Here is a 24,211-nt window from a genome sequence, read left to right as displayed (position 1 = left end):
AGAAGTGTGTCTGGCGGTCTATCAACACTAGATCTTGGAGTTGACCCTGTGCTTGTGTCCATTGTTTTGCTAGGCACTGTTGTAAGGGCTGCATGTGTAATCTTGCGTTTGGGACAATGGCTATGCATGAAGACATCATGCCTAGAAGTTTCATTACAAACCTTACTGGGTAGTGTTGGTTTGGCTGTATGCTTGATGTTATATTTTGGAACGCTTGGACCCTTTGTGGACTTGGAGTGGCAATCGCTTTTTGTGTGTTGAGTGTTGCTCCCAAGTATTGTTGTACTTGGGATGGCTGCAGATGTGATTTCTGGTAATTTATAGAAAACCCTAGTTTGTGTAGAGTTTCTATAATGTATTGCGTGTGCAGAAGACACTGTTGTTGAGTGCTGGTTTTTATTAGCCAGTCGTCTAAGTATGGGAATACGTGCATGTGCTGTCTCCTTATGTGAGCGGCTACTACTGCAAGGCATTTTGTGAATACCCTTGGGGCTGTTATCCCGAACGGTAACACTTTGAATTGATAGTGTACGCCGTGTATTACAAACCTTAAGTATTTTCTGTGAGAAGGATGGATGGGTATGTGAAAGTAGGCATCCTTGAGATCCAACGTTGACACGTAGTCCTCCTTTTTTAGTAAGGGAACCACGTCTTGAAGTGTTACCATGTGGAAGTGATCCAACTTGATGAAGAGATTCAGTGTTCTGAGGTCTAATATAGGTCTTAAAGTTTTGTCCTTTGGAATTAGTGAGTAGACGCCTGTTCCTTTCTGATGAATGGGTACTAACTCTATTGCTTGTTTTTGTAATAATGCTTGGACCTCTAGTTGTAATAGGTCTAAGTGTTGTTTGGACATATTGTGTGCCCTTGGGGGCACATCTGGCGGGAAATTTGTGAATTCTATGCAATAACCATGTTGGATAATGGCTAGGACCCATGCGTCTGTAGTAATGTGTGTCCAGTTTTGATAGTATGCGGTAAGTCTCTCCCCCACTGGTGTTAAGTGTTGGGGTTTTGTGACATTGAAGTCACTGTTTGGTTTGGCTTGTTTTAGGTGTCTGGAACTTTCCCCTTCCTCTTGGGAATTGTCCACCTCTATATGAGCCACGAAACCGTCCCCTCTGGTATTGTGCCTGATAGGTGGGTCTGGTTTGCGAGGTGGAAGGCTCTGGTGTTTGCATTCTAAACCCCCCTCTAAATTGTGGCTTTCTAAATGTGCCTCTGCCCTGTGGGGAGTAGAGTGCGCCCCTGGCTTTGGCTGTGTCCGTGTCCTCCTTTAATTTTTCAATTGCTGTGTCCACTTCCGGCCCAAACAATTGTTCCTGGTTAAAAGGCATAGTCAACACTGCTTGTTGGATTTCTGGCTTGAATCCAGAGCTTCGTAACCATGTATGCCTGCGAATGGTTACCGCAGTGTTCACCGTTCGTGCTGCCATGTCTGCCGAGTCTAATGCGGACCTTATTTGGTTGTTGGATATTGCTTGTCCTTCTTCCACAACTTGCTGGGCACGTTTCTGGTGTTCTTTGGGCAAGTGTTGTATAATGAGTTGCATCTCGTCCCAGTGTGCCCTGTCATAGCGAGCAAGTAGGGCTTGTGAGTTTGCGATCCGCCATTGATTGGCTGCCTGTGCTGCCACTCGTTTGCCCGCTGCGTCAAACTTCCTACTCTCTTTGTCAGGCGGTGGAGCGTCTCCTGACGATTGAGAGTTTGCCCTCTTTCTTGCTGCTCCTACAACCACAGAGTCTGGTGTAAGTTGCTGTGTTATAAACACAGGATCCATTGGGGGAGGCTTGTATTTTTTCTCCACCCTAGGCGTGATAGCCCTTCCTTTGACTGGCTCCTGGAATACCTGTTTTGCATGTTTGAGCATGCCCAGGAACATTGGCAGACTCTGGTAGGAAGTGTGGGTGGATGCCAAGGTGTTGAACAGGAAATCGTCCTCTATTGGCTCGGAGTGCATTGCTACATTTTGGAACGTAGCTGCCCTTGATAGTACCTGCGTATATGCAGTACTATCCTCTGGAGGTGACGGCTTTGTTGGGTAACAGTCTGAACTGTTGTCTGATACTGGTGCATCATACAAGTCCCATGCATCAGGATCATCCTGCGTCATCCCTGTATGTGTAGGTGAATGCATAGGAGGTGTTCCCACCGGAGACTATTGTGGTGAGTGTAGGGGGGAAGGCTGTGGCGAAAAAGTTGTTGGTGGTGTTTTTTCTCTGGCCACCTTCGCCTTTGGCTTCATTTCTGACTCTTGAAATGCCAGTTTTCTTTTTGTTTTAATTGGAGGAAGTGTTTGTATTTTTCCAGTCTCTTTCTGGATATGCAACCTCCTTTGCGTATGGTCTGGCTCAACCATACTTATTTCCTGCTCAAATCTGTGCTTTTCATGCATTTGGCTGGAAAGTCCTTGGTGGTGCCTAAATACAACAGTGAAGTCATCACGGAGCCAACAACGGACACAGAGTCGGCCACTGCCACCTCACGGCACACAAGGGGACTGCTTTAAGACAAATCTCTGTATCCAGTCTGACACCTGGGAAAAATTCAAAGGTGGGGAACCTGCATCTAGAAGTCTCTATCAGATATAGTCTGAGTAACATTAAAATCTGAGACTATGTTGGAATGTGAATCTGGGCAAGTCCTCAACATCACCTTGTCCACAAAGAAGGCTGTGTATGGTTTGTGGGAACATAAAAAGGTTACATACTTCTGGTAACAATCTTTCTCCCTATAAATTCCTCACCTTTTGCACACAGCCAAACTGGATATGGAAACTTCTAGCATAGCTCTGCCTTGCCAGAAGGCGACATGGGCACCACTGCTGCGGCAGATGGGACACAAGTGTTACTGAAGCAATACAAGTCAGTTCCTTATCCATTTTTTAAGAGGCAGAGACAATATGGACATCAGCTCAAATGTGACTATTCAGTGCAGCAAGCAAAGCTGGAACTTTTTAATTCAGGAAGCTGATACCATCCTTCATAGTAAGGACAAGATCAGTGAGGAACCTACAGGCAGAAAGATTATTCACCGCAAAGATTGCTATCAAAGGTAAGGAAGTTTTTCTTCTGTTAGATACTTCTACCAGCAGATTCCTCACTTGTTGAATAGCTACAACAGCAGTACCTTCTCCCAGGTAGTGGGATGATAGGAATGGTCAGACAAGGAAATGCTGCAGCACGCAAACAAAATGGCCATCCCATCTCAGTTCTGAATCTGAACAATAGTGCTTTTCAAAAGTGTGACGGGAAGCCCATTATGCTGGGTGACAAATCTCTGCAATGGTAAGACCCCTGGCTAATACAGACGTTGAAATCTTTATTCTTGGGGAATGATCACAGATTCTCTCTGCAGGTTCTTCATTAGCAATGGCATGGAGTTTAAGGCATAGAACGGTTCACTGTGAGAAGTTCCTCTTCTGAACTGCCTTGACTTACTTGCTTCCTATATACTTAATGAAGAGCTAGTTGTCACACTTGATCTCTTTCCTCCACTCAATGTAAAAACTGCCCACATTGTAAAGTTCTAGCTCAGGAGGTCACTCCTCCTTCTTGGTCGGATAGGGCACAGGGTAAAATGTGGATGAGGTAATGGACTGCCTCAAAGAATAGGGTAACCACCTTACACGGAAAAGCTGCTTTAGTCCTTGGCAGCAGTTTGTCCAGATAAAAACAGCTGAATGGTGGCTGGACACACTGACTGCTATTTGGTGATGCAAGGAGCTGAAGTGATAGTCACCAAAAACACAATTTTCACATTCAACAGTTGCAACTGGCAACTACGTACAGGTTTGAATGGGATACACGTCAATAAAATGAAAACACATTACAAAGGGTGTAGGAGGAAAGATAGAAGACCCTTAAAAAAATACAAAACAATTGGAACTTTAAACAAGAAAGGCCGATCAGAACTGCAGATGAATGCTGAAACAGCAGAAATGTAGCGTTCAAATGTGACAACCTAGGAACCTTTCTAGGCTCCGAAAGGGGAAAAATGTGATATAACAGAGAGGTGCAATTTCAACAGGGTGCACACTATCATTGATGTGCCAGGTAAAAAAGTGGCTCCACCTTCCTGAGCATACAGACTTAAACAGAAAGATGACAGTCTCTGACAGCATTCTGAAAATGCTTAAATGCTCAATCTTGAGGTAAGAAAGCATAGGTTATGAGGACTGGGATGTAGAACCTGACCCTCAAACTAGGAGAGGAGATCTTTTTGAAAGGTAGTTGGAGTGCAGAACACATGGAGTCATTGGAGGTCTGCACATCACATCGTTCTCATCCATTCTGGGACAACCAGAACGACTTGGGTACAGTACTGTCAGCTTCCTCAATAACCGAAGAATTAATGGTATTGGGAAATGCTTAGTGAACAGGAAACCTCCACACCAACCAAAACGGATGTTACAAGTGTGCATCTGGCAAGTGGCCAAGAGGCCACCTGAGGGGTTCCCCACAGGGTGAAAATGATTTGAACCACTTCTGAATGGAGGCATCAGTCGTGTTCAGCAAGATGATGCTTGCTCGGGTGTTCACAGAGCTTGCCAGATGGTTGGCAACCAGCCAGTTCCCTTGCGCTTGCACCCAGGCCCAAAGTCTCACAGATTCTCAGCAGAGAAGATGAGACCCTACACCTCCCTGCTTGTTAAGGTACCACATTGGAGATGTGTTATCTCTCAAGAGCTGGACAGATTGGCTGCCAAAGGAAGGCAGCAAGGCTTTCAGAGCTGGACAAATTTCTGGTATTTGTAACAGGTTGATGTGCTGAATATGCTCTCTTGAAAATCAGGGGTGCGTGATCTCTAATTCCTCCACTGTTGAAGATGCCTCACGTGGATAGACATGTGAAGTACTAGGAATACTGTTTATGTCATGGAGTCCAGCAGTGAAGGGATACAGCAAGCCATTACTTATTATCTCTTGGGAATATTTCAACACTTTATATGGATCGATAGCAGTCTCTCTTCTGCACGATAAAATTTTGCCAGCTGCATGTACAGTGCCACTCCCAAGTACTGAATGGGATGAACTAGTATTGAAGTTGACATTGCATGTTTGGCTCATAGACCCAGCTTATGTTTGAAAATTTGATAAGACTTTTTGAGGCGCTGATTCATTCATTAGACAGTCGTCCAAATACAGTTAGATGAAAAGACTTTATCTTCTCTAGTAAGCAACTTCTACCGCCATGCACTAAGAGAATGTTTAAGGGGCAGTTTAGCCGGATGCAGGGACCTTGTATTGGTCATGATTCCCCCCCCAAAAAATCTGAGGAACTTCTGATGTTTATTTAGTATTGCAATATGATAGTATGCATCAAAAAGGTCATTTGCACACATTCCAGCCCCTTTTGTCCGAGATGACAGTAGATTTGGTGCAAGGATATCATCTGAAATTTTTCCACGTTTATCCATTTGTTGGATATTTTAAAATCGAGAACGGATCTGAATTCTAGCTTCTGTTCCTTTCTGTTGACAAAGAAGTTATGTCGCAGAAATAAATTCCACAGTCAGTTCTGTTACAAGCTAAAGCTTAGACTTTTTTGGAGCAATGGATAGAGGCGATTATATGTACCTCAGAGGAGAGCCATGCTACACAATAGTCAGAATGCATTTGTCCTTTATTTACTTCATTTACATTCTTATGTAGTGAGGCTCTACCAGACGCTGTCAGCACACTTCAAAAGGAGCCCACCAAAGGAGAGTAAAAAGCACCCTCTTAAAAATGACAGAGTAAAACAAAAGGTGTGCAAAGGTCAATTGGTCCAATGGTACACAAAAAAATAAAAACTGATCCACCAGGACGTGGTGTAAAAAGAAGAGAAACAGATTCAAAAGGTAAGGAATTTCCCATGGCTCATTATTTCCAAGAGGGCAATAGAAGGAAGTGAAGACAGTAAAGTTGGGGTTGAAGAGCGGGTGTTGGGAACAAGAGGAGTCATCATCAGGACGGTACAGAATTATAGTCTTAGAGTTCAGGAGACTCGAGAGATGTGATGGAGGTAAATAAAGAACAGTTGGAGGACAGGAAGACTGGGAATGCAAGATCTCAAAGGCATGTTATTGGTATACCGAGGTAAAGAAAGGAGGAAAGTGACCCTAGTGAATGAGGTGACAATTTAGCACATTTGCAAACAATAGTTCCAGAGAGTTCAGAAAATAAATTATGTAGGCAATTTTTTGTAAAAGATAGTGGACATAAAGAAATTCAGTGGAGAAGAGACATGTGTGCTGAAAGTAATGGATTATGGGTTCTACGGGCGTTTGAAGAGAGACAAAAAAATAAATAAAGGACTGAGGATTCACGTGGAGCTGAAAGACATGTGTTTTAAGTTCTTTTAGCATGATAGAAGATCCCTAGGTCATACGATTTCTTATGGCAATGAATACCAGATGGTTAGAGCTGGCTTGAAGAAAGATTACAGTTCAATTATGGAGGAACTTCTTACTTTCTAAAAATAACTTACTTTGCCTTTTGGTATCTTAGTCCACTAGAAGTTTGTAGTGCCATGTAGATATGTTGGCTGTTTTTTTAAATTCAGCTTTGTGAATAATGCATGCTTCTTCAAATTAATTTCTTACTTCAAAAACAAGCCAGTGTAACCAGTGTAGTCCTTCTACTGCTTACCTCCTGAATGCGTTTCCCATGGTCAGTGATGACTGCTGACCACTTCTACCTATCATGGCTTTTGTGTTGGTAAGGTTCCAATTATTGAGACTGCTGATGTTTTGTCTAGTGAATGTTTGTGAGGTCCCATAAAAAAAAAAAGCTAAATTAACCGTTGAGAGCAAACTTTTTTTTGCTGTTATCTCATGTGACTTCACAAATGTGCACACTTCAGGTAAAAAAATATTACAAGATACAAGCAGTAAACTGGTTCTAGCAAAAAATGATTCTTTGGGAGAAACTTTCGGCACAAACAAAATTTCTTACGTGGAAAAATACATGAAATTTCAGAAAGCAACATTTTAATTAATTCTGTGAATTGCGTGTAACAAGAAATTCAGGAATTATGCAAATTTCACCTGCATACTTAAAATTTCTCTCAGGCATAATGCTGGAGGCCACTGAAGCGCTTGAACGCTCTTTGAAAAGTATCATTGATCGTAAGACATACTGTGCTTTTGTAATTGTTTTTCTATTGCAGACCTGTGGCTTTCTAAGTTTATATCTAAGTTTGGATATGCTGCATATTTTCATTGGCACAAGTGCCAAAAGTGCAGTATCACAAAAAAGAGACAGATTTAAAATGTGCTGCTGTCTTGCTTCAGGTTTCAAGCAGTAAGTTTTAGCCAGGTTAAGCGTCACACAACTACGCACAGACAGTAAGCATGTGCTGCACGTTTTGGCAAACCTGCAGCTACACTTACGATTTATTTTGAGACTATCATCTATGCTGTCACTACCACCTAAATATCTTCCCCTTCTTCACAAGGAAGTCTGTCGAAATGCTGCAATGAGTCTCTTAGAGATCAGTCATATCTGCCAAGTAAAGCTATGGCATGCAGAATTTTCAGGGCAGCAGTAGATGTACCACAGATTGCCCTTCCTAAAGAGTCCAGACATTTGCTTTCTTCATAGGTAGGATTGGCTGCAGAAACTATCACAGAATCCAGTTGCAAATCTGCTCATAAATACAGAAGAACCTAATCTCAGGTTTGTATTTTTCTGTAGTCATGCAGGAGCTGCACTGGTTGAACATGGTGTCAAGAAAAGTTTCATCACCAATTGCAATGACCTTGCGGTAGAGCATTTGTACTCGCAAACATTTTCCCAGCGGCCACAAAATTTGAACTGTGATGTGACCAAGGCCACAATGATGCCAACAGGGTGGGGGATGGGTGTACTGGCGCTAAGGTGGGGGAGAAGGGAAGCATATACGTCTAGTGTCTGAAATGCACAATGTGAAACCAAAACTTGAGATTAATCCCAGCTTCTCCACTTAACTAAATTGTGTGATCCTAGGCAATTGTTTTATTTCACTTTCCCTCCTTTTTCTTTATCACCACATAATAGGCTTTGGAAATACCTTACTTCAGGATGTGTTCTGTACAAAACCTTTGCCTGTGTTTGATTTAATAAACTACAATGTTGTTCTTGTATAACAGACTCTTGTCACATATGCTGGTACACTTCAAGTCCATTGAGTGGAATCTTCTCACTGTCTTTGAAGGTACCCTTTGGCATCTTCTGAAAGTGGGGACACTTCTTCTGACAATGAATGAGGAGACAGAATGTGCAGATGTCATGTAGCCTATCACAAGAAGGACATTTCACAAAGAGAGGTGACATTTCTCTGTGAAAGCAAAAACTATTTTCTGCCCAGAAACAGAAAATAAACACCACTTCCTAGATTCAAAGACAAGTAGGAAGTGCCTTATGCAAAGGTTTGGGAAGATTCTTACACAAAAAAGACAAAACAAAGTCCACATGCAGTGCTCCAGAATCCTGTTGCCAGGATCCAGAAAAAAAGAAATGAAGCAACTGTCACCATCAGAGCATGATGAAATATTAACGGTATTTGCGTTGTCAAAGTAGCAGTGACAATTTTCCCAACCTCTTTAGGCTGCAACCTACGAAACTACATTGCCCTATTTTTCACTCATTCTTCTTTACAAAAAGGTTTGTGAAAGTGTTTTTCTTGTCCCTATTCCTTATTTAGCAACTTTTTAGAATTATAAGAGTCTGTTTTCCAAAATAAAAATAAACAAAATGTGTCAATACAGCCTTAAATAGGCTGTGAAATTATTTGTATTTTTGCAAGAAACAATTGTCATTTTTGAATAAATGTATATATATATATATATTTTTTTTTTTACAAAGTGTGAATTCCGCATGTGTGTGGGAGTATTCAGTGGTTCTAATTATAAACAGTGATCCCCTGAAGGACAATTTATTCTATTCTATTTGTTTTAATCATGTTTCTGAAATTGTCTGGGGGAATGAGTTGGGTGAAAAGTGAGGAAATGGTAAAAGCCAGTCATGTTTAGTAGTCCAGGAATCCTAGGTGAAGCAGTGCATTTGGGCCTTCACTGCTCTCCTGTGCTGCAAATGGTCACATTCAACACAAAGAGGAAAACAATATAGAGTTCAGAGTGAGAACCCTCAGAAATGAGGAAAAGCTACCTCTGCATTCTTAGTACAGTAACTAGATGACAGCTTTTGGGTTTTGGGAGATTGACCATGGGCATTTGGTCGGTTCATAAAGAAGGAGTACTCTAGCAAGGAAAACCGTCACAAGGCAAACAAAAGCTTGGCAGACAAATGGTCTTTAATTTTAATGCATTGTTCCACTGGAAGTCATGAAGCCTTCATAGGCATTAAGAGAACGTAACCATTGTAGGCCAAACGGAGTGAGGAAGAATGATTCCGCATGTACTATAGTTTGTGAATGGTTCTGCCAAGAAGCCTGGTGTAGATCCCACTTCGGTAACTGAGAAAGAGTTTAAGAAAACATTACTTATTTGTCGTCCTAGTGCTTCACTAAGGGTATGCTCTATGATTTTAGGGAATGCAGAATATCTCTTTAGGGGCAAGTGCATCAATAGTGTGTCAAGCATGTGTCTAATGAGAGGAATTATGCAGGGAATTCAGTCTACTGAGGGTAATACGCATAAAATATTTTCTACATTAAGCAGTAATTTCCAGACAATATACAACTATTGACAAACAGGATATGCATAGGTAGGTCTCCGCTGATACGGGTAAACAGCACAATCTACTTGGTATTTTAGAATGTGCTGATTCATGTCACCTTACCACTCCACCTCTAAAACACCACAGACAGCAAAGTGAGCAACGTTTGATTGTTGAACTACCAAACGTTCGATTGTTGAACTGCCAAAAATGAATTAAAATGCACCATCTGTCTCCTCACCTCCTGCACTTTCTGAAGCAGTGCCACAATGTTGGTCCTCAGTTTCTGCAACTTGTCTTCTGTCTCTTTCAGCTTTTTCTCTGCAGTATGCTGGCTTTCTTCTGATGCTTTGGCACGGGTATCTGCCCGCACCTGATATGAATTGCACAAGTTTTGCAAACCAACTTCATATTGTTTAAAATATTCCTTCTGAGAGAAAAGGAAAGACAGAACAAGTAGGTTATAAGGGGCATTCAGAATGACTGAAAAACAATGTTAAGCACTTGGAAAAAGGTCTTTGAGCAAATGCTGTAAACTGACATTTGGTGCGTGGGTGCGTGAGGTAGGCCTCAAAGAATCTATGATGTAGAGTGGCTTGGTGCTTACTTAGCAGAGATCCCTCCCAAATCAGCATAAGAATAAGCTATCTGCAGACAAGCTAAGCATCAGGAAGCCACAGCAGATTATTCCAAGGGAAGGCATACTTGAACTGGATAGGTTCCTCATACAGCATGCAATAAATGCGGTAGTTTAGTGGGCCGTACAAGGCAATAATGTTCTAAAGAAGCAAACACTGACAAGCCAACGCACATCACTGTACCCAGAGGTCTTGGATGAGTGACAATATTTCCAAGTGTAAACATTGACCCTGGCTCTACATTGGCTGTGTGACAAGAACAGGCATGGGTGCAATGACAGACAGAACAGTAACAATACAGGGACAATCACACAGTGGTAAAGAGGCATGATATAGACAAGAGAGGCACTAACCAAGATATGCTGCCCACCTATGTATTTATGGTTGCCTGCCAATGATTCAGTTTGTGTTTGAAAATAAACGTGGGCCCAGGACTCAACTCAGGCAAAGTGAAAAGCAAATATTTGAGACCTTAATGTTGTTGCTTCCACATTCCAAATAAAGGACATTAGAAGGTCAAGCATCCCCACTGTATGACATTACAGAAACATATGGCTGCTGTAGTAGTGAAGCAAGAATAGGATGAGGCAAAATGTTTGCAGGGACCTTTTTAGGAACATAACACATCAGCCATCCCACCGTGCTGCTCTAAATATCTTTTTTTCCAATGTTTGCTAACACTTGGACGGAAACACATGAGTGCCCACTACACATGCACAAAGTGTTGTGCATGCACACTGTGAAGCTACTGTGTGCACATGTCCAGATCAGTGTTTGCAACTATTTGTAAAATAGCTGTACTTTAACACGCACACTTGACATTCACATTTCACCCCATTATCTTGAAATGACGGAATGGATGTTTAGCTTTGAAAAGCCAGTGTACCATTAAAACTCTAGTAAACATCCACTCATTTTTTTTGCAGCTACACAATCAAACTCTGCACTGATCTGCATCAAAATTGGCAGGCTGTTAGATTTCTTGTGAAATATTAATTTGTCCGTTTGTGGTGCAGGTTGGTCAAGGAAGTGCAAAGTTATTAAGGGTGTTGTAGGAAGCTGGCTCTTGACATGATATATCAAAATAAGACACACTGTGCAAAGAATCCAGGGGTTCCCTTACTAGTGGACAGGGCTTGCTCTAGCAATCCCAAGGTGCTCTTGTAGGGGGTAGTGTGGTCGAGCAGCCTTAAGCTTTTCAGAGAGGAGTGTGAGACACCTGCAAATAGACAGAGTCAATAAATGAGACATACACAATTCAATAAGGAGACCCACACCAATTTACAAAAATAACAAGCATCTTTATTTATGTCTTGGCACCAGAATCAATACGATGAGGGAAGTACATTTATCAAGAGAAATCTTTGTAGTCCAGAAAAGTCAACACTGCAATTCTTGAAAGCTGCAATGTTATCCTACGGAGGAACAAAAAACACGACAAACACGTGGAGTACAATGACTTACTGTGGGTACTGGGCAAGGGTCAGGACCACATCAACAGGTCACACCGGGCAGTACTGGGGCAGCCAGCTGCAGATGTGTAGTTTGGTATCAGGTGCCAAGTGGTAGTCGATAGAGATTGGTTCAATTGGACAGAGGCTGCAGGTTAGGATTAGGTGTCCAGTGTAGCAGAGCCACTGAGTGGGCTCAGGTCTTGCAATGATCGGGACGGAGGGACTCTAGTGGTCCTCTTCTCCTTGGTCCGAGGCAGCCGGATGCAGAGGGTTCTTGGACCATCAGGTGTCTGTCACACTTGATGGTCAGTGTGGAGGGGGGCCCACAGAAACAAGCAGTAGGCATAGAATGGGGGACAAGTCCGGGAGAACCAACAAGGGGGCTCAAGTCTTATGAGCCTGGGAGACACAAAGACACCAGTGGTCCGCTTCTTCTCAGTCCAGGGCATCCGGGTGCAGAGGTGCAGTGGACCGTCGGGGTTGCCATCATCAGAGGGATTTGTGGTTGAGGGGGGCCTGCACAAAGAAACCACAGGCATCGGACTGAAGGTCGCAGTGGGAAAACCCACAATGGACTTTGTCACTGAAGAGGCTGGGGATCAAGTTGGCACAGTTGGCCCACTTCAACACAGGCTAGGAGGCTCAGTTGCAGTGGTGCTGTCTGGTGGTGGTTTAGTCAGTCCAGAATCCTCTTCAGTGGTTCTTGGGTGCCTGCAAGGATGCAGGGAATCAGCTCCGCTACTCCACCGGAGTTCTCTTGTGCTGTGGTGAAGGCTGGCAGTCTTCCCGGGCTTTTGGAAGTTTCAGCAGCTGGAGGACAAGGCGACTTTGGCCCGATTGTTGAAGTTGGCAGGGAGGGTACTGCAGGGTAGTGGCCAATGGGCTACAGACCCTTGGGGTCACTAAGCCCCTATATGACCACTTCCTGTGGGAAGTGGGTACAAACCTGTCCCAGAGTTCCTACTTCTGCCAATACCAAGATGGCAGACTTCTAAATGTGGTGTCCACATCAGGCAGCTCACCTGAGGGGTGGACACAGCTCCCTAAACACAAAAACTCTCACCTGTCCTGGTGCCAAATGGGCCCTGGGGCAGTGGGGTCGGCATCTTTCCTTTGAGTGATGCCAGCTCTGCATACCAAGGATGGTGGGCTTCTTTGAAGGCCCCTGCCTTGGAATGCAGATTCGCAAATCATATTGTTAGGTGGGTTGCGTAACATCACTGCCAGAGCAGGCTTTGTGTCTGACCGCCTGAGAACAAAGGATCTCACCCCAGCGGGTCAGAATCATGTCTGGTGGTGGCAGGCTAGTCAGTCCGCACACTGGTAGTGGATAGGTTTTCATTTCAGGGGCACCCCTAACGTGCCCTCTGGGTGCATGTATTAATAAATTCATCACTGGCATCAGTGAGGGTTTACTAATACAAGATGTTTTATACCAAACATCCCTATTTTCAGTGAAGCCATTATGTAGCTGGGGAACCTGCTGGGAACATGTGTTCAGCACATGTACTGTGTTCAGCACATGTACTGAAACTGGCTTCTCTGTTCACTTACCATGTCTAAGAATCGACAAACACTGCAGGGGCACACCTTCGCTTGCAGATATACCCTCACTTATAATAAAATGCACCCTGACTTTGGGCTGTAAGGCCTACTGTAGGGGTGACTCACAAACATTGCACATGGTGTTAGGGGACAGGGCACACAGGCTGTGTGCCATGTTGTGTTTTCAATTTTAGCTGCACCAAGACACGCAGCCTGCAATGGTAGTATGCATGTGCGCGTGAGGGGCCCCTGAGGGTGGCACAATGCATTCTGTAGCCCTTTGTGACCCTCTTTGGTACCCATGCCTTGGGTACCAGAGGTACCATTTACTAGGGACTTACAGGGGGAGACGGGAGCAAATGAATTGCCAATTGGGGAACAATTGCACGGTTTTAGGGAAAGAGAGCTGGCACTGGAGGTCTGGTAAGCAGGAACCCAGTGCACGTTCAGTCAAAACTGCATCATGTATCAGGCAAAAAGTGGGGGTGACCATGTCAAAAAGTGGCACTTTACCACAGGTATGCAAAGAAAATGACGTGTACCTGTAACTAACTGTTTAAGGTTGTCAAATTGTACAGTCACGTCTGTTGCACTGCCCTGCCATCTAGTTTTGGGGTCAGAATATGTTAACATTTATTTTAAGGTTTAAGTTTCGGTTTCAAGATAGACATGTGACCATGTGGTTGAAATTGACAACGCATGGGCATGCAGACTCCACCTTAGATCACTGTATTTTTCACTAGTGGAATAGGTGTGTCTTGTGTGTATGGAGATAAACATATAACACTTAACAAAGCTAAAGTAACACAAGGAAGGCAGGTGGGAAGCATGAATTGACAACATACCAATCTACACACCGTTGATTAAAGATAAGCCTGTTTACAGCATATTGTAGATCAAATGCTTGGGTTAGACTTAAAAGCAGCATACAATCCCATTAAGTCTGTAATGTAAGGAAATTAGAAGCGGCTCCAGTGAATAATGTTTTTAAAACTATTTGATCTACCTATGCTCCTTTTATGGCACAAAAAGGTAACATAGTAATGCTTAGTGAAAGTGTGAGCAGATGAAAATTGACCTGCCCTGCAAATATCCATAAATGTAACGCTGACGAAAAAAAAACATGGTGGCCTTTTTTTTTTTTTTACATGTGTAAAATGCACGCAGAAAGTCGGACTGTTTCCCATTTGCCCGTGAATAACAAACCCAAATGCAACACACAATTAATTTGGATATTCTCCCCTTAGGAAAGTACCCTCTTTCTGGCATGGTTACCCCCACGTTTTGACTGTTGTCAGTATGTTTTGACTGTGTTCAGTGGGATCCTGCTAGCCAGGACCCCAGTGACTATGCTCACTCCCTTTAAACTTGGTTGCTTGGACCACACACACCTCACATTTGGCATGCTGGTGCCCCCTTGTAAGTCCCTAGTATATGGTACCCAGGTACCCATTGCATTGGGGCACCAGGGGTACCGCATGGGCTGCAGCATGTATTATGCTACCCCTGGGGAGCCCATGCAAAGTGTATCTGCAGGCCTGCCATTGCAGCCTGATTGAAAGGGTGCATGCACCGTTTTCACTACAGGTTACTGCACCAGGTCACTTTAAGTCACCCCTATGGTGGGCCCTCCTAGCCCGGAGGGCAGGCTTATAGTATCTGTGTGTGAGAGCACCCGTGCATGAGCAGAAGTGCCCCCATGAACTCCAGCTCCATTTTCATGGACTTCGTGAGTGTAGGGACCCATTTCACGCGCGTAGTGGACATAGGTCACTACGTATATCCAGCTACATAATGGTAACTCCGAACCTAGGCATATTTGGTATCAAACATGTCAGAATCCTATCCCAATACTGCTGCCAGTATTGGAAGTATGATTCCATGCATTCTGGGGGCTCCTTAGAGGACCCCCAGCATTGCTTCTACCAGCCTTCTTGGGTTTTCTGGGCAGCCCAAGCTGCTGCCACCCCTCAGACAGGTTTCTGCCCTCCTGATGCTTGATCAGCTCAAGCCCAGGAAGGCAGAACAAAGGATATCCTTTGGGAGAGGGGGGTAACACCTTCTCCCTTTGGAAATATGTGTTACATGGCTTGGGAGAGGCAGCCTCCTCAAGCCAGTGGTATGCTTTGAAGAGCACATCTGGTGCCCTCCTTGCATAAACCAGTCTGCACCGGTTCAGGGACCTCAAGTCCCTGCTCTAGCGCGAAACTGGACAATGGAAAGGGAAGTGACCACTCCTCTTCCCATCACCACCCTATGGGTAATGCCCAGAGCTCCTCCAGAGGGTCCTTCGATTCTGCCATCTTGAATCTAAGGTGGGCGGAGGCCTCTGGGAGCTTCTGAGTGTGCTAGGTCAAGCAGGTGACATCAGAGCCCCCTCCTGATAGGTGGTCACCTGGCTAGGAAACCAATCCCCCTTTCAGGGCTATTTAGGGTCTCCCTCTTGGGTGGGTCCTCAGATTCGGCTTGCAAGATTCCAACAGGACTCCTCTGCAACCTCTACTTCAAATTCTAGCCACTGGAACCACAACTGGACCCTCCAGGAACCAACAATCTGCATCCACGACGACAGCTCTGCTTTCAACATTGTTTCCACTGCTCCTTCCAGGTTCTGCAACATTTCCTCGCTGTGCATAAACTGAGGGTGACAAGTCTTCAGTATGCGCAAGAAGGAAGAATGAATCTCCCTTGGACTGAAGAAGTCACTTCCCTGTACCCGCAGGCACCAACAGAAATGACGACCGGCTGCGTGGATCTCCTCTCATCCTGAGTTGCATGGATCATGCATCACGGGTGGTGGTCTGGAGTAGTCCTTCTGGTCCTCTCTGCCAGTTGTCCAAGTTTGGTGGAGGTAAGCCCTTGCTTTCCCACACGGGACAGTATCTCCTGCACAGCGTCTCTTACAGCTACCAAGGCTTGCAGGCATCTCCTCCAAGGGATCATCAGGTTCTGTGTAGCCCCAGCACTCTTCCCTGTGACGCACAGCCCTCTGCAACCCTCCTCCTAGACCTTGCTGGTCCCCGGCAGCTCCACTCTTCCTTCACCGTGACTTCTGCCTTTGCCAAGGCTTGTTGGTGGCTTTTCCACTCCACTCACCGACTGAAAACTTCCATATGGTGTGGGACATAGACTGCATCCTCCAGAAACTCTTCACTGACTCCAGGGCTGCATTGCTGACCATCTTCGTCCTACCGTCGACCAATTCCTGCAACCAGAGCTGGGTGGGTAGTAGCTCCTGCCCCATCAGACGCTTCTGTGACGTCTGGACTTGGTCCCCTTCTTCCAGAGGTCTTCCTCTTTCAGAATTCACCACTGGTTTCCTGCAGTCTTGTCTGGGTGTTGCATTATCTTCTTTTTAGTCCTTTTGGTTGGTTTGGGGAAAATCCAGTAACTTAGTCCTTTCTTCCTGGTCGCAGGGGGGGCGCTATGGTACTTATCTTTGAGGTTTCCTAGTTTCCGCAGCTCCCCTTTACACATTCAGTTTCTGCAGCTAACCTCTACACATTCCACTTACCTAGGTGGGGGTCCTGCATTTGAATACCATTTTTTTTGTATATGGTTTGGGCTTCCCCCTAGAGTCAGTATTGCCTATTTGCACTGCTTTCTATTGCTATTTATGCCTATTTCTGATTACTATTGTACATATCGAGTGTGTTACTTACCTCCTATGGGGAGGTTACCTCTCTAGTACTTTTTGGTAATTGTGTCACTAAAATAAAGTACCTTTATTTTTGTAACACGAAGTGTTTTCTTTTATGTGTGTAAGTGCTGTGCGACTACAGTGGTATTGAATGAGCTTCGCATGTCCCCTAGATAAGCCTTGGCTGCTCATCCACAGCTACCTCTAGAGAGCCTGGCTTCTAGACATTGCCTAAACTACACTAATAGGGGATACCTGGATGTCGTATAAGGTGTAAGTACCATAGGTACCCACCACGCACCAGGCCTGCTTCCTACACCCCCTACCGGAATGTGTTTCAAAGGTGCATGTGTACAAATATCTAGTCCTATCTATGTAATACACTTGACATTAAATGCAAAGACCCTTTTGCCATGCTTGAAGAAATTGTAGATATGTGAGAGAGACCACCTTACTTTTTCTTTGTGTACCTGTGTGAATGGATCTTCTACAGATTGCACCTGGAGTTCACCTGGTTAGTGCCTGAAAGAAGCATGTGTAGAGACTCAATGGGCTGACCTAAACGTCATGTTAATACAATGGTGTGACCCCAAGTGGGTACATATGGTTCCGTAGATGGAATAATGCTTCTCAACCCTTTCATTAAGGCTGTGGTGAAAGTGTTTTGCCCAAAGAGAAATGGGTTATATGTTTTGAAGGTATGCAGCCACTGTGGGAAATGGACTCAAATAGACGTTTAGGCCAGATCTGCTTCCTTTACAGAGTCTATACTCTGCGTTATGGAGTTGCAGTAAATGGATGAACAGAGGTTCGTTCACAGTAGTAAACAAGCTATTTCTATTCAGCTGCAAAGCAAGCCTGAGTTGCAGGCCAACATATTTCCTTAAAAAGCATATTTCACTAACATTATATATTATCATATCCAAAATTCTAAGAATTCAGAAGCCAAATCCCTAGATCGAGTGACTGAGGAATAGGTTAATACATATGACCACTTTCCATTTTCAACAAATTAAAGCAAAGACAGAGTTTGCAGTGCGGCATAACTGACAACTATGAGACAAACTTAAATAAATCAATTTCTCGCTTGCTTCCCGCTTTTCCCACCGGAGGAGACTAAGGGGGTCATTCCGACTCCCGCCGGCGGCGGGAGCCGCCGAATGACCGCACCGGCCATTCTGGCTTTCCCGCTGGGCTGGCGGGCAACCGCCAGAAGGCCGCCCGCCGGCCCAGCGGGAAAGCGCCTTCAACGAGGAAGCCGGCTCCGAATGGAGCCGGCGGAGTTGAAGGCGTGCGACGGGTGCAGTGGCACCCGTCGCGATTTTCAGTGTCTGCTTGGCAGACACTGAAAATCAATGTGGGGCCCTGTTAGGGGGCCCCTGCAGTGCCCATGCCATTGGCATGGGCACTGCAGGGGCCGGCAGGGGCCCCACAACACCTGTTACCGCCATTCTGTTCCTGGCGGTGAAAGCCGCCAGGAACAGGATGGCGGTAAGGGGGTCGGAATCCCCATGGCGGCGCTGCTTGCAGCGCCGCCGTGGAGGATTCCCTGGGGCAGCGGGAAACCGGAGGGACACCGCCGGTTTCCCGTTTCTGACCGCGGCTGTACCGCCGCGGTCAGAATGCCCATGGAAGCACCGCCAGCCTGTTGGCGGTGCTTCCGCGGTCGTTGGCCCTGGCTTGACCCCCTAAGTACTCACCACCCTGGCAAGTATTTAGTTAATCATCCCTGTGGGAAGCTGGCTCTTTATATAGTATACCAAAATGAGGGATGCTGTGTAAAGAGTCCACGTATCCCCTTAGACGTGGACAGGGCTTCCTTTAAAAATCCCAAGTGCTCTAGTTGTGGTAGGGTGGTTGAGCAGCTTAGGCTTCTCAAAGGGGAGTGTTATACATTTGTTGCACACGCACAGCCAATAAGTGACGCACACACACACACACACACACTCAAAAAGGAGATCCACATCAATTTAGAAAAATAACACATTTTAATATATTTTTAACACCAAGAACTTCGTTATTGGGGAAGTATTTTTTAAGTTAGCAGTTTTGAAGTATACAGCAAATACTTCCACCAACTTTAATGCAGTATGTTATCCTATGGGAAAAGAAGCATAAACTGCATGTGGGTACTTGTCAACGCCTTACCGGACTGTTCTTCTGGAGTTAAGGTAAGTGTGCGGCAAGGTCCAAGGCAGCACCAACAGGTCACTTCGGAAGGCACTGGGGTGTCCGGGTGCAGAGGTGCTTTACAGTGTTGGGTGTCCCATTAGCTTTAATGGGAAACAGTCCTGGAGAAAAGAGGCTGCAAGTTGGGACTGGGTGAATGGTCTGGCTGAAACCAAAGGGGGGTTCAGGTCTCAAGGGTCTTGGGCACACAGGGCAACCATCGGTCCACAGCAACTCGGGCTCAGGGGGGCATGTGCAGTGCTTTGTCATACGGGGTTGCGTTGTGAAAACTACAGCACAAAAGAGGCTGCAGGAAGAGACTGGAGGAAACAATCCAGCTAAACCTAAGGTGGGTTTCAGCTTTGTAGGGTCTCAGGACCTTGCTGACACCGTTGGCCCACTTCGACTCAGGCTGGGGGGCTCGGGTGCAGTGGTGCTTTTTGGTGTCGGGTTTTCCACTGTCCGGGGCTCTCACCGTTCTTCTTGGGGGCCTGCAGGAGAGTAGCTCCACTACTCCACTGGAATGCTGGTGGTTCATTGAAGTGCTAACAGTCCTCCCAGGCTTTTGGAGGCAGAGCAGCTGCAAGACGAATCAAATTTGGTGCAACTGTCAAGGAGAGCAGACAGGCCCGCAAAGTCGGGGGCCAAATCAGTTGCTTCTCAGTTCTTACTTTTTGCAGCTCTTCGGTGTTGTTCTTCTTACATTCGTAGAATCTAATTTCCTGGTGTCACAAGGCCACCTAAATACTCAATTTAGGGGTGTGAAGGGGATTGAAGGGTAGTAGCCAATGGACTACATACCCCTAGGGTCACCAGTCTACATCCCCTAGATGACCACTTCCTGTAGTAAGTGGGCATCACCCCATCTCAGAGTTCCTAATTTCACCACAACCAAGATGATGAAATCCCGATTTTCGTGTTCATCTCAGGAAGACCACCATAGAAGTGTGACCAGCTTGGAGGTATAACACGCCTCCTAGCATAGCTAATTTCCCACCTGTCCTGGTGCCAAATGGGCCTCAGAGAAAGGGGTGGTATCTTCCAGATCTGGGTGAAGCCAGGCTTGCATATCAAAGTTGGTGGGCTCCTTGAAGCGTCTTGATATGCTAATTTACTAGCCTTCCTGCTGGAGGGGGTGTAAACCCTCCTGCTAGAGAAGGCATGGTTTACAACTCCTGACAGCAAGGCTCACATCTCCTAAGAGGTCAGAAACTCATCTGTGGTGGCAGGCTGGACAGGACCAGTCAGCCAGCACACTAGAGAACTAGTAAGGTTCAGGTGGTACCCCTAAGGTACTCTTTCGGTGCATGTATTAATAAATTTATCACTGAAATAAGTGGGGGTTTATTAATATGAAGTGTTTGATACCAAACATCATATGTTTCAGAGAAGTCATTATGTAGCTGGGTAACTGGTTTTAACCAGTGCCCAGTACAAATCTTTAGATAGCTTGCCTGTAATATCTTGTAATAGAACTAGACACCACAGGGGCAAATCTGCTCATGCAGATATGTCCTGACATAAAATATAATGCACCCTGCCTTTGGGCTCAAAGACCTGCTGTAGGGGTGACTTACTTAAATTAAATGTGGTAACTTGGGCATGACACAAAGGAGTGTGCAATGTCATGTTTTCACTTCATGGTTTTCACCATGTATGCAGCCTGCAATGCCAGTCTCTGTGGAATGCGTGTGTGGGTCCCTTAGGGTGGCATAAGGTATGCTTCAGCCTTTTGGTACCCTCTTTAGTACCTATGCCGTAGGTACCAGGGGTACCATTTACTAGGGACTTACAGGGGTGCTAAAGCCCTTTGCCAATTGTGTTATAATTAGACATCACCTTGTATTAAGTAAAGAGCACTGGTGTCTCCTTGGCAGGCCTCAGTGCACTATCAAGAGTCGACAACCAGCACCAAGTAGCCAAAAAAGGGTCAAAAAGTGAAAGGACAGCTGCAAAAAAACAAAAAAAAAAAAAAACTGTTTCCTACAATCCCAATGACCATTAGGCCTGCAGACCACTGTAGGGAAGGTCATCTAACCAGAAGAGGACCCCCTGCTGGGTTACGTTTCTCCCTTTACAGTGGACCCAAGTCTAAGAAGCTTCTTTAAAGCATTGTTCCTATGAACAATTTAGGTTCATATGACCTGGCGTTAATTGCCATAAATATGTGGTGGTGTCTGCTTAATGAGTTGAACAAGGTTTATGGGGATAGATGGATGTGTTGAAGGAGAAATGTGAACTGGCTTTATGAGGTGTGTAATGCTGTATCATGCTGAATAGTGAGATGTATAGGTTTATTGTGAAAGGGTGTTTTATGCCGTGATTCGGTAAGATAGTGTCATGTGGAGATGTTGTGTTATGCAGCGTAATGAACCATGCTAATTTGAAGAGACAGTTGTGACTGTATGGTAGACGTGTGAGGGTAAGAATGTTAGAAGTTTATGATGTGTGTGATATGCTGATTAGAAGGCATGGTGTTGTCAGCCAATGATGGTGGTTGGGGGCCAGTATGGTTTGATGAGGCTGGCTATGAGTGGCGTGGTATGCTGAATGAAGAAGAGGGATGATGTGGAATTTAAAGTTATGGTCTAAATGAAGTAGACCATGGGTGAGTTTGGTGGATAAGAGAACAGTATATGTTTCCATAAACAGTGGGTGTAGTAAGAACAGTGTAGGATTATAGGGTACGCTGTACAACAGCAAAAATAGGCGAGATAACAAGGGAGCAGTATGTGTCATGATTGCAAATGGGATAATGGGAGAGTTGGTGTGGCTGGGACCTAGTATGTGATGTGGAGAATGGGAATCAGAAAGAATAGGGCGTGATAGAGGAGCGTTGCCTGGAGCTGATGTGATCCAGGAAACCTGGATGAGAAGAAATGAGGCTCAAAGGTTAAGACGCAGTCCTGAAACCAGATGACATAGGACTGAACTCTGGCTACACAGTCTGCTGCACAATATGAAAACTTGGCTACAGACCATGTTAACAAGGCAAGGCACTCACCTTAATCCCAAACATCTATGGGTGTAAACACATTTTGAATCAATGCATGTGTTTTTTCTGTTGATAGTCCATGAGCTAAAATCAGAACATGTTGCTAAAGTTCAGCACAACGTTAGACATTAGGACAATGAAATGTTGAATTCTCCATTGAAGACAATGGGGCAGCAGCAAGCTACAGCCCGCTGCCACTGAAATTCCAATTCCCAGATCGACAATCTCTGCTCAGTCCTCTCTCCGGCTTCCCATAAGGACATTTGGAGCTTTGTAGTGGAGTGAAGGAGAGAGGAGTAGTGCTATCATGATGTAAAAGAGCTCCCTCTTCTCCCTCACATGGATCACATGATCACAAAGCTGCAGGAGGAAAAGCTTCCCCAGGCCGTCTTTCCCCTGTCATACCAAATGAGACAAATCCACTTCGCAGAATCAAGGGATAGGGAGGACCTGCACCAACATACCCCCACTTTCTTTCACATGCCTTTTTTAGTTGCTTTTTCTCCTCTATTTTGCCCTTTGTTTTTCCATTTCTGTTGCTTTCCTCGCTTCTTCCCTTCTGCTGCTTCCTTCGCTCCGCTACCTTCCCACCCCTGCCACTGCTCCCCTCTTAGTACCACTTTCCCACCTCCAAGCTGACCAGCCACTCCCTGCCTTTCTTAATGACGGCCTCGCTGCTGGCCCACCAAAGGCAAGTCCATGCCTGGATAACAGCCAGCGCAACAGACCTTGGTTCCAGCCCCTCCTATTGCTATGACAGCAGCTTCTCGCCCTCAACATCGGACGATCCACCACCTGCCACCTTGCATCGTCAAAGGATACTCATGGTCTGTTCATCAGCCACAGCTGAGTCTTCTCCGTACACTGGACCCTCCTATGACACGCGCACTTAGTACCAGATCCGGCCACCTCAGCTGCATCCTTCTCAACACCCGCTCCTTCATCAAACATTCGGTGGAGATCTGGGACCTGCATGACTCCATCTCTCCAGACGTCGCCTTCTTCACGGAAACCTGGATGACCCCCAACTCAGCCCCGGACATTGCCACCGCCATTCTCGATGGCTACAAAATCATACACAAGGACATCATCAACTGACCAGGGGGAGGCATCGCCATCGTCCACAGAAATACCCTAGGCCTTACTACTAGCTCCGATAACCACTCGCCCGGCATGGAGCACCTCCACTTTCAGATCCAGACCAACCTGAACACAATCCTCCTCAGGACCCTTGTCTACAGACCCCTGGGTCCCATCCCCCTTTGGCAAATCCATAGCCAACTTAATAGCACTCCACGCTCTCACCTCAACGAACTACATCCTCCTCGGCAACCTCCATTTCCACCTGGAAAACCTCAACGACCCAAGACATCTTCCTGACTGGAGAACCTCGCCACCCTAGGACTCAGACAACTAGAGAACTCACCTACCCACTCAACAGGACACGTGCTCGACCCAGTCTTCTCTGTCAGCAACGACATCCTTGTCACCCACACCTCTGAACTGCACTGGACTGATAACCACTGTGTCCACTTCTTCACCAAACACCACCACACTCACTGCCACCCACGAAGAAGCTGGAACAAGGTCTTCGAAGACCAACTTGCCACTGCCCTCCGCCAAACACTGACCCCGACCGACGACAACACATCAGCATGCAACCTCCACCAATGGATCTCCGATTGCATCAACACACTGGCCCCCCTCAGGAAACCCTCCGACAAGCAACCCCCCAGGAAAGCCAGCTGTCTCTTCCCCACCCTCCAAGAGTCCAAGCGCACCTGCAGACAGCTCGCCAGAAGATGGAGGAGCAACAAGACCCCGGCCAAGACAGCAGTCTTCAAAACCGCCCTCACCACACACTAGCGCCTCATCAGAACCACAAAGAAAATGGCCATCCAGGAACGCATCAACGCTAATGCACACAACAGCAAAGAACTCTTCACTGTGATCAAAGAACTCACCAAACCCAGCAGACTCCATAGGCATCTCCCCCTCCCAAGATCTTTGCGAAAAACTTGCCACCTTCTTCCACAAGATCTTAGACATCTACAACAGTTTCACCACCTGAGACCCACCCACCCAACTTGCAACTACCGCACCCAATGGCTCCAGGTCCCATCCGACC

At 45.6% G+C, this 24,211-nt stretch overlaps 1 protein-coding gene across 3 annotated transcripts in view; it reads right to left on the bottom strand.

Moving 5' to 3' along the window:
* MORC2 (MORC family CW-type zinc finger 2) overlaps positions 1-24,211 on the bottom strand; it is a 353,542-nt gene that overhangs the window by 10,883 nt on the left and 318,448 nt on the right. For all 3 annotated transcript variants that reach the window (XM_069214663.1, XM_069214664.1, XM_069214665.1), the window contains exon 26: positions 9,884-10,072. In XM_069214663.1, the coding sequence (XP_069070764.1) occupies positions 9,884-10,072 (189 nt within the window). The remainder of the gene's footprint in view (positions 1-9,883; positions 10,073-24,211) is intronic.

This window comes from Pleurodeles waltl, chromosome 11 (assembly GCF_031143425.1).
Source record: "Pleurodeles waltl isolate 20211129_DDA chromosome 11, aPleWal1.hap1.20221129, whole genome shotgun sequence".
NCBI classification, from domain to species: Eukaryota; Metazoa; Chordata; class Amphibia; order Caudata; family Salamandridae; genus Pleurodeles; species Pleurodeles waltl.
This window is presented reverse-complemented; position numbering and strand designations above follow the sequence as displayed.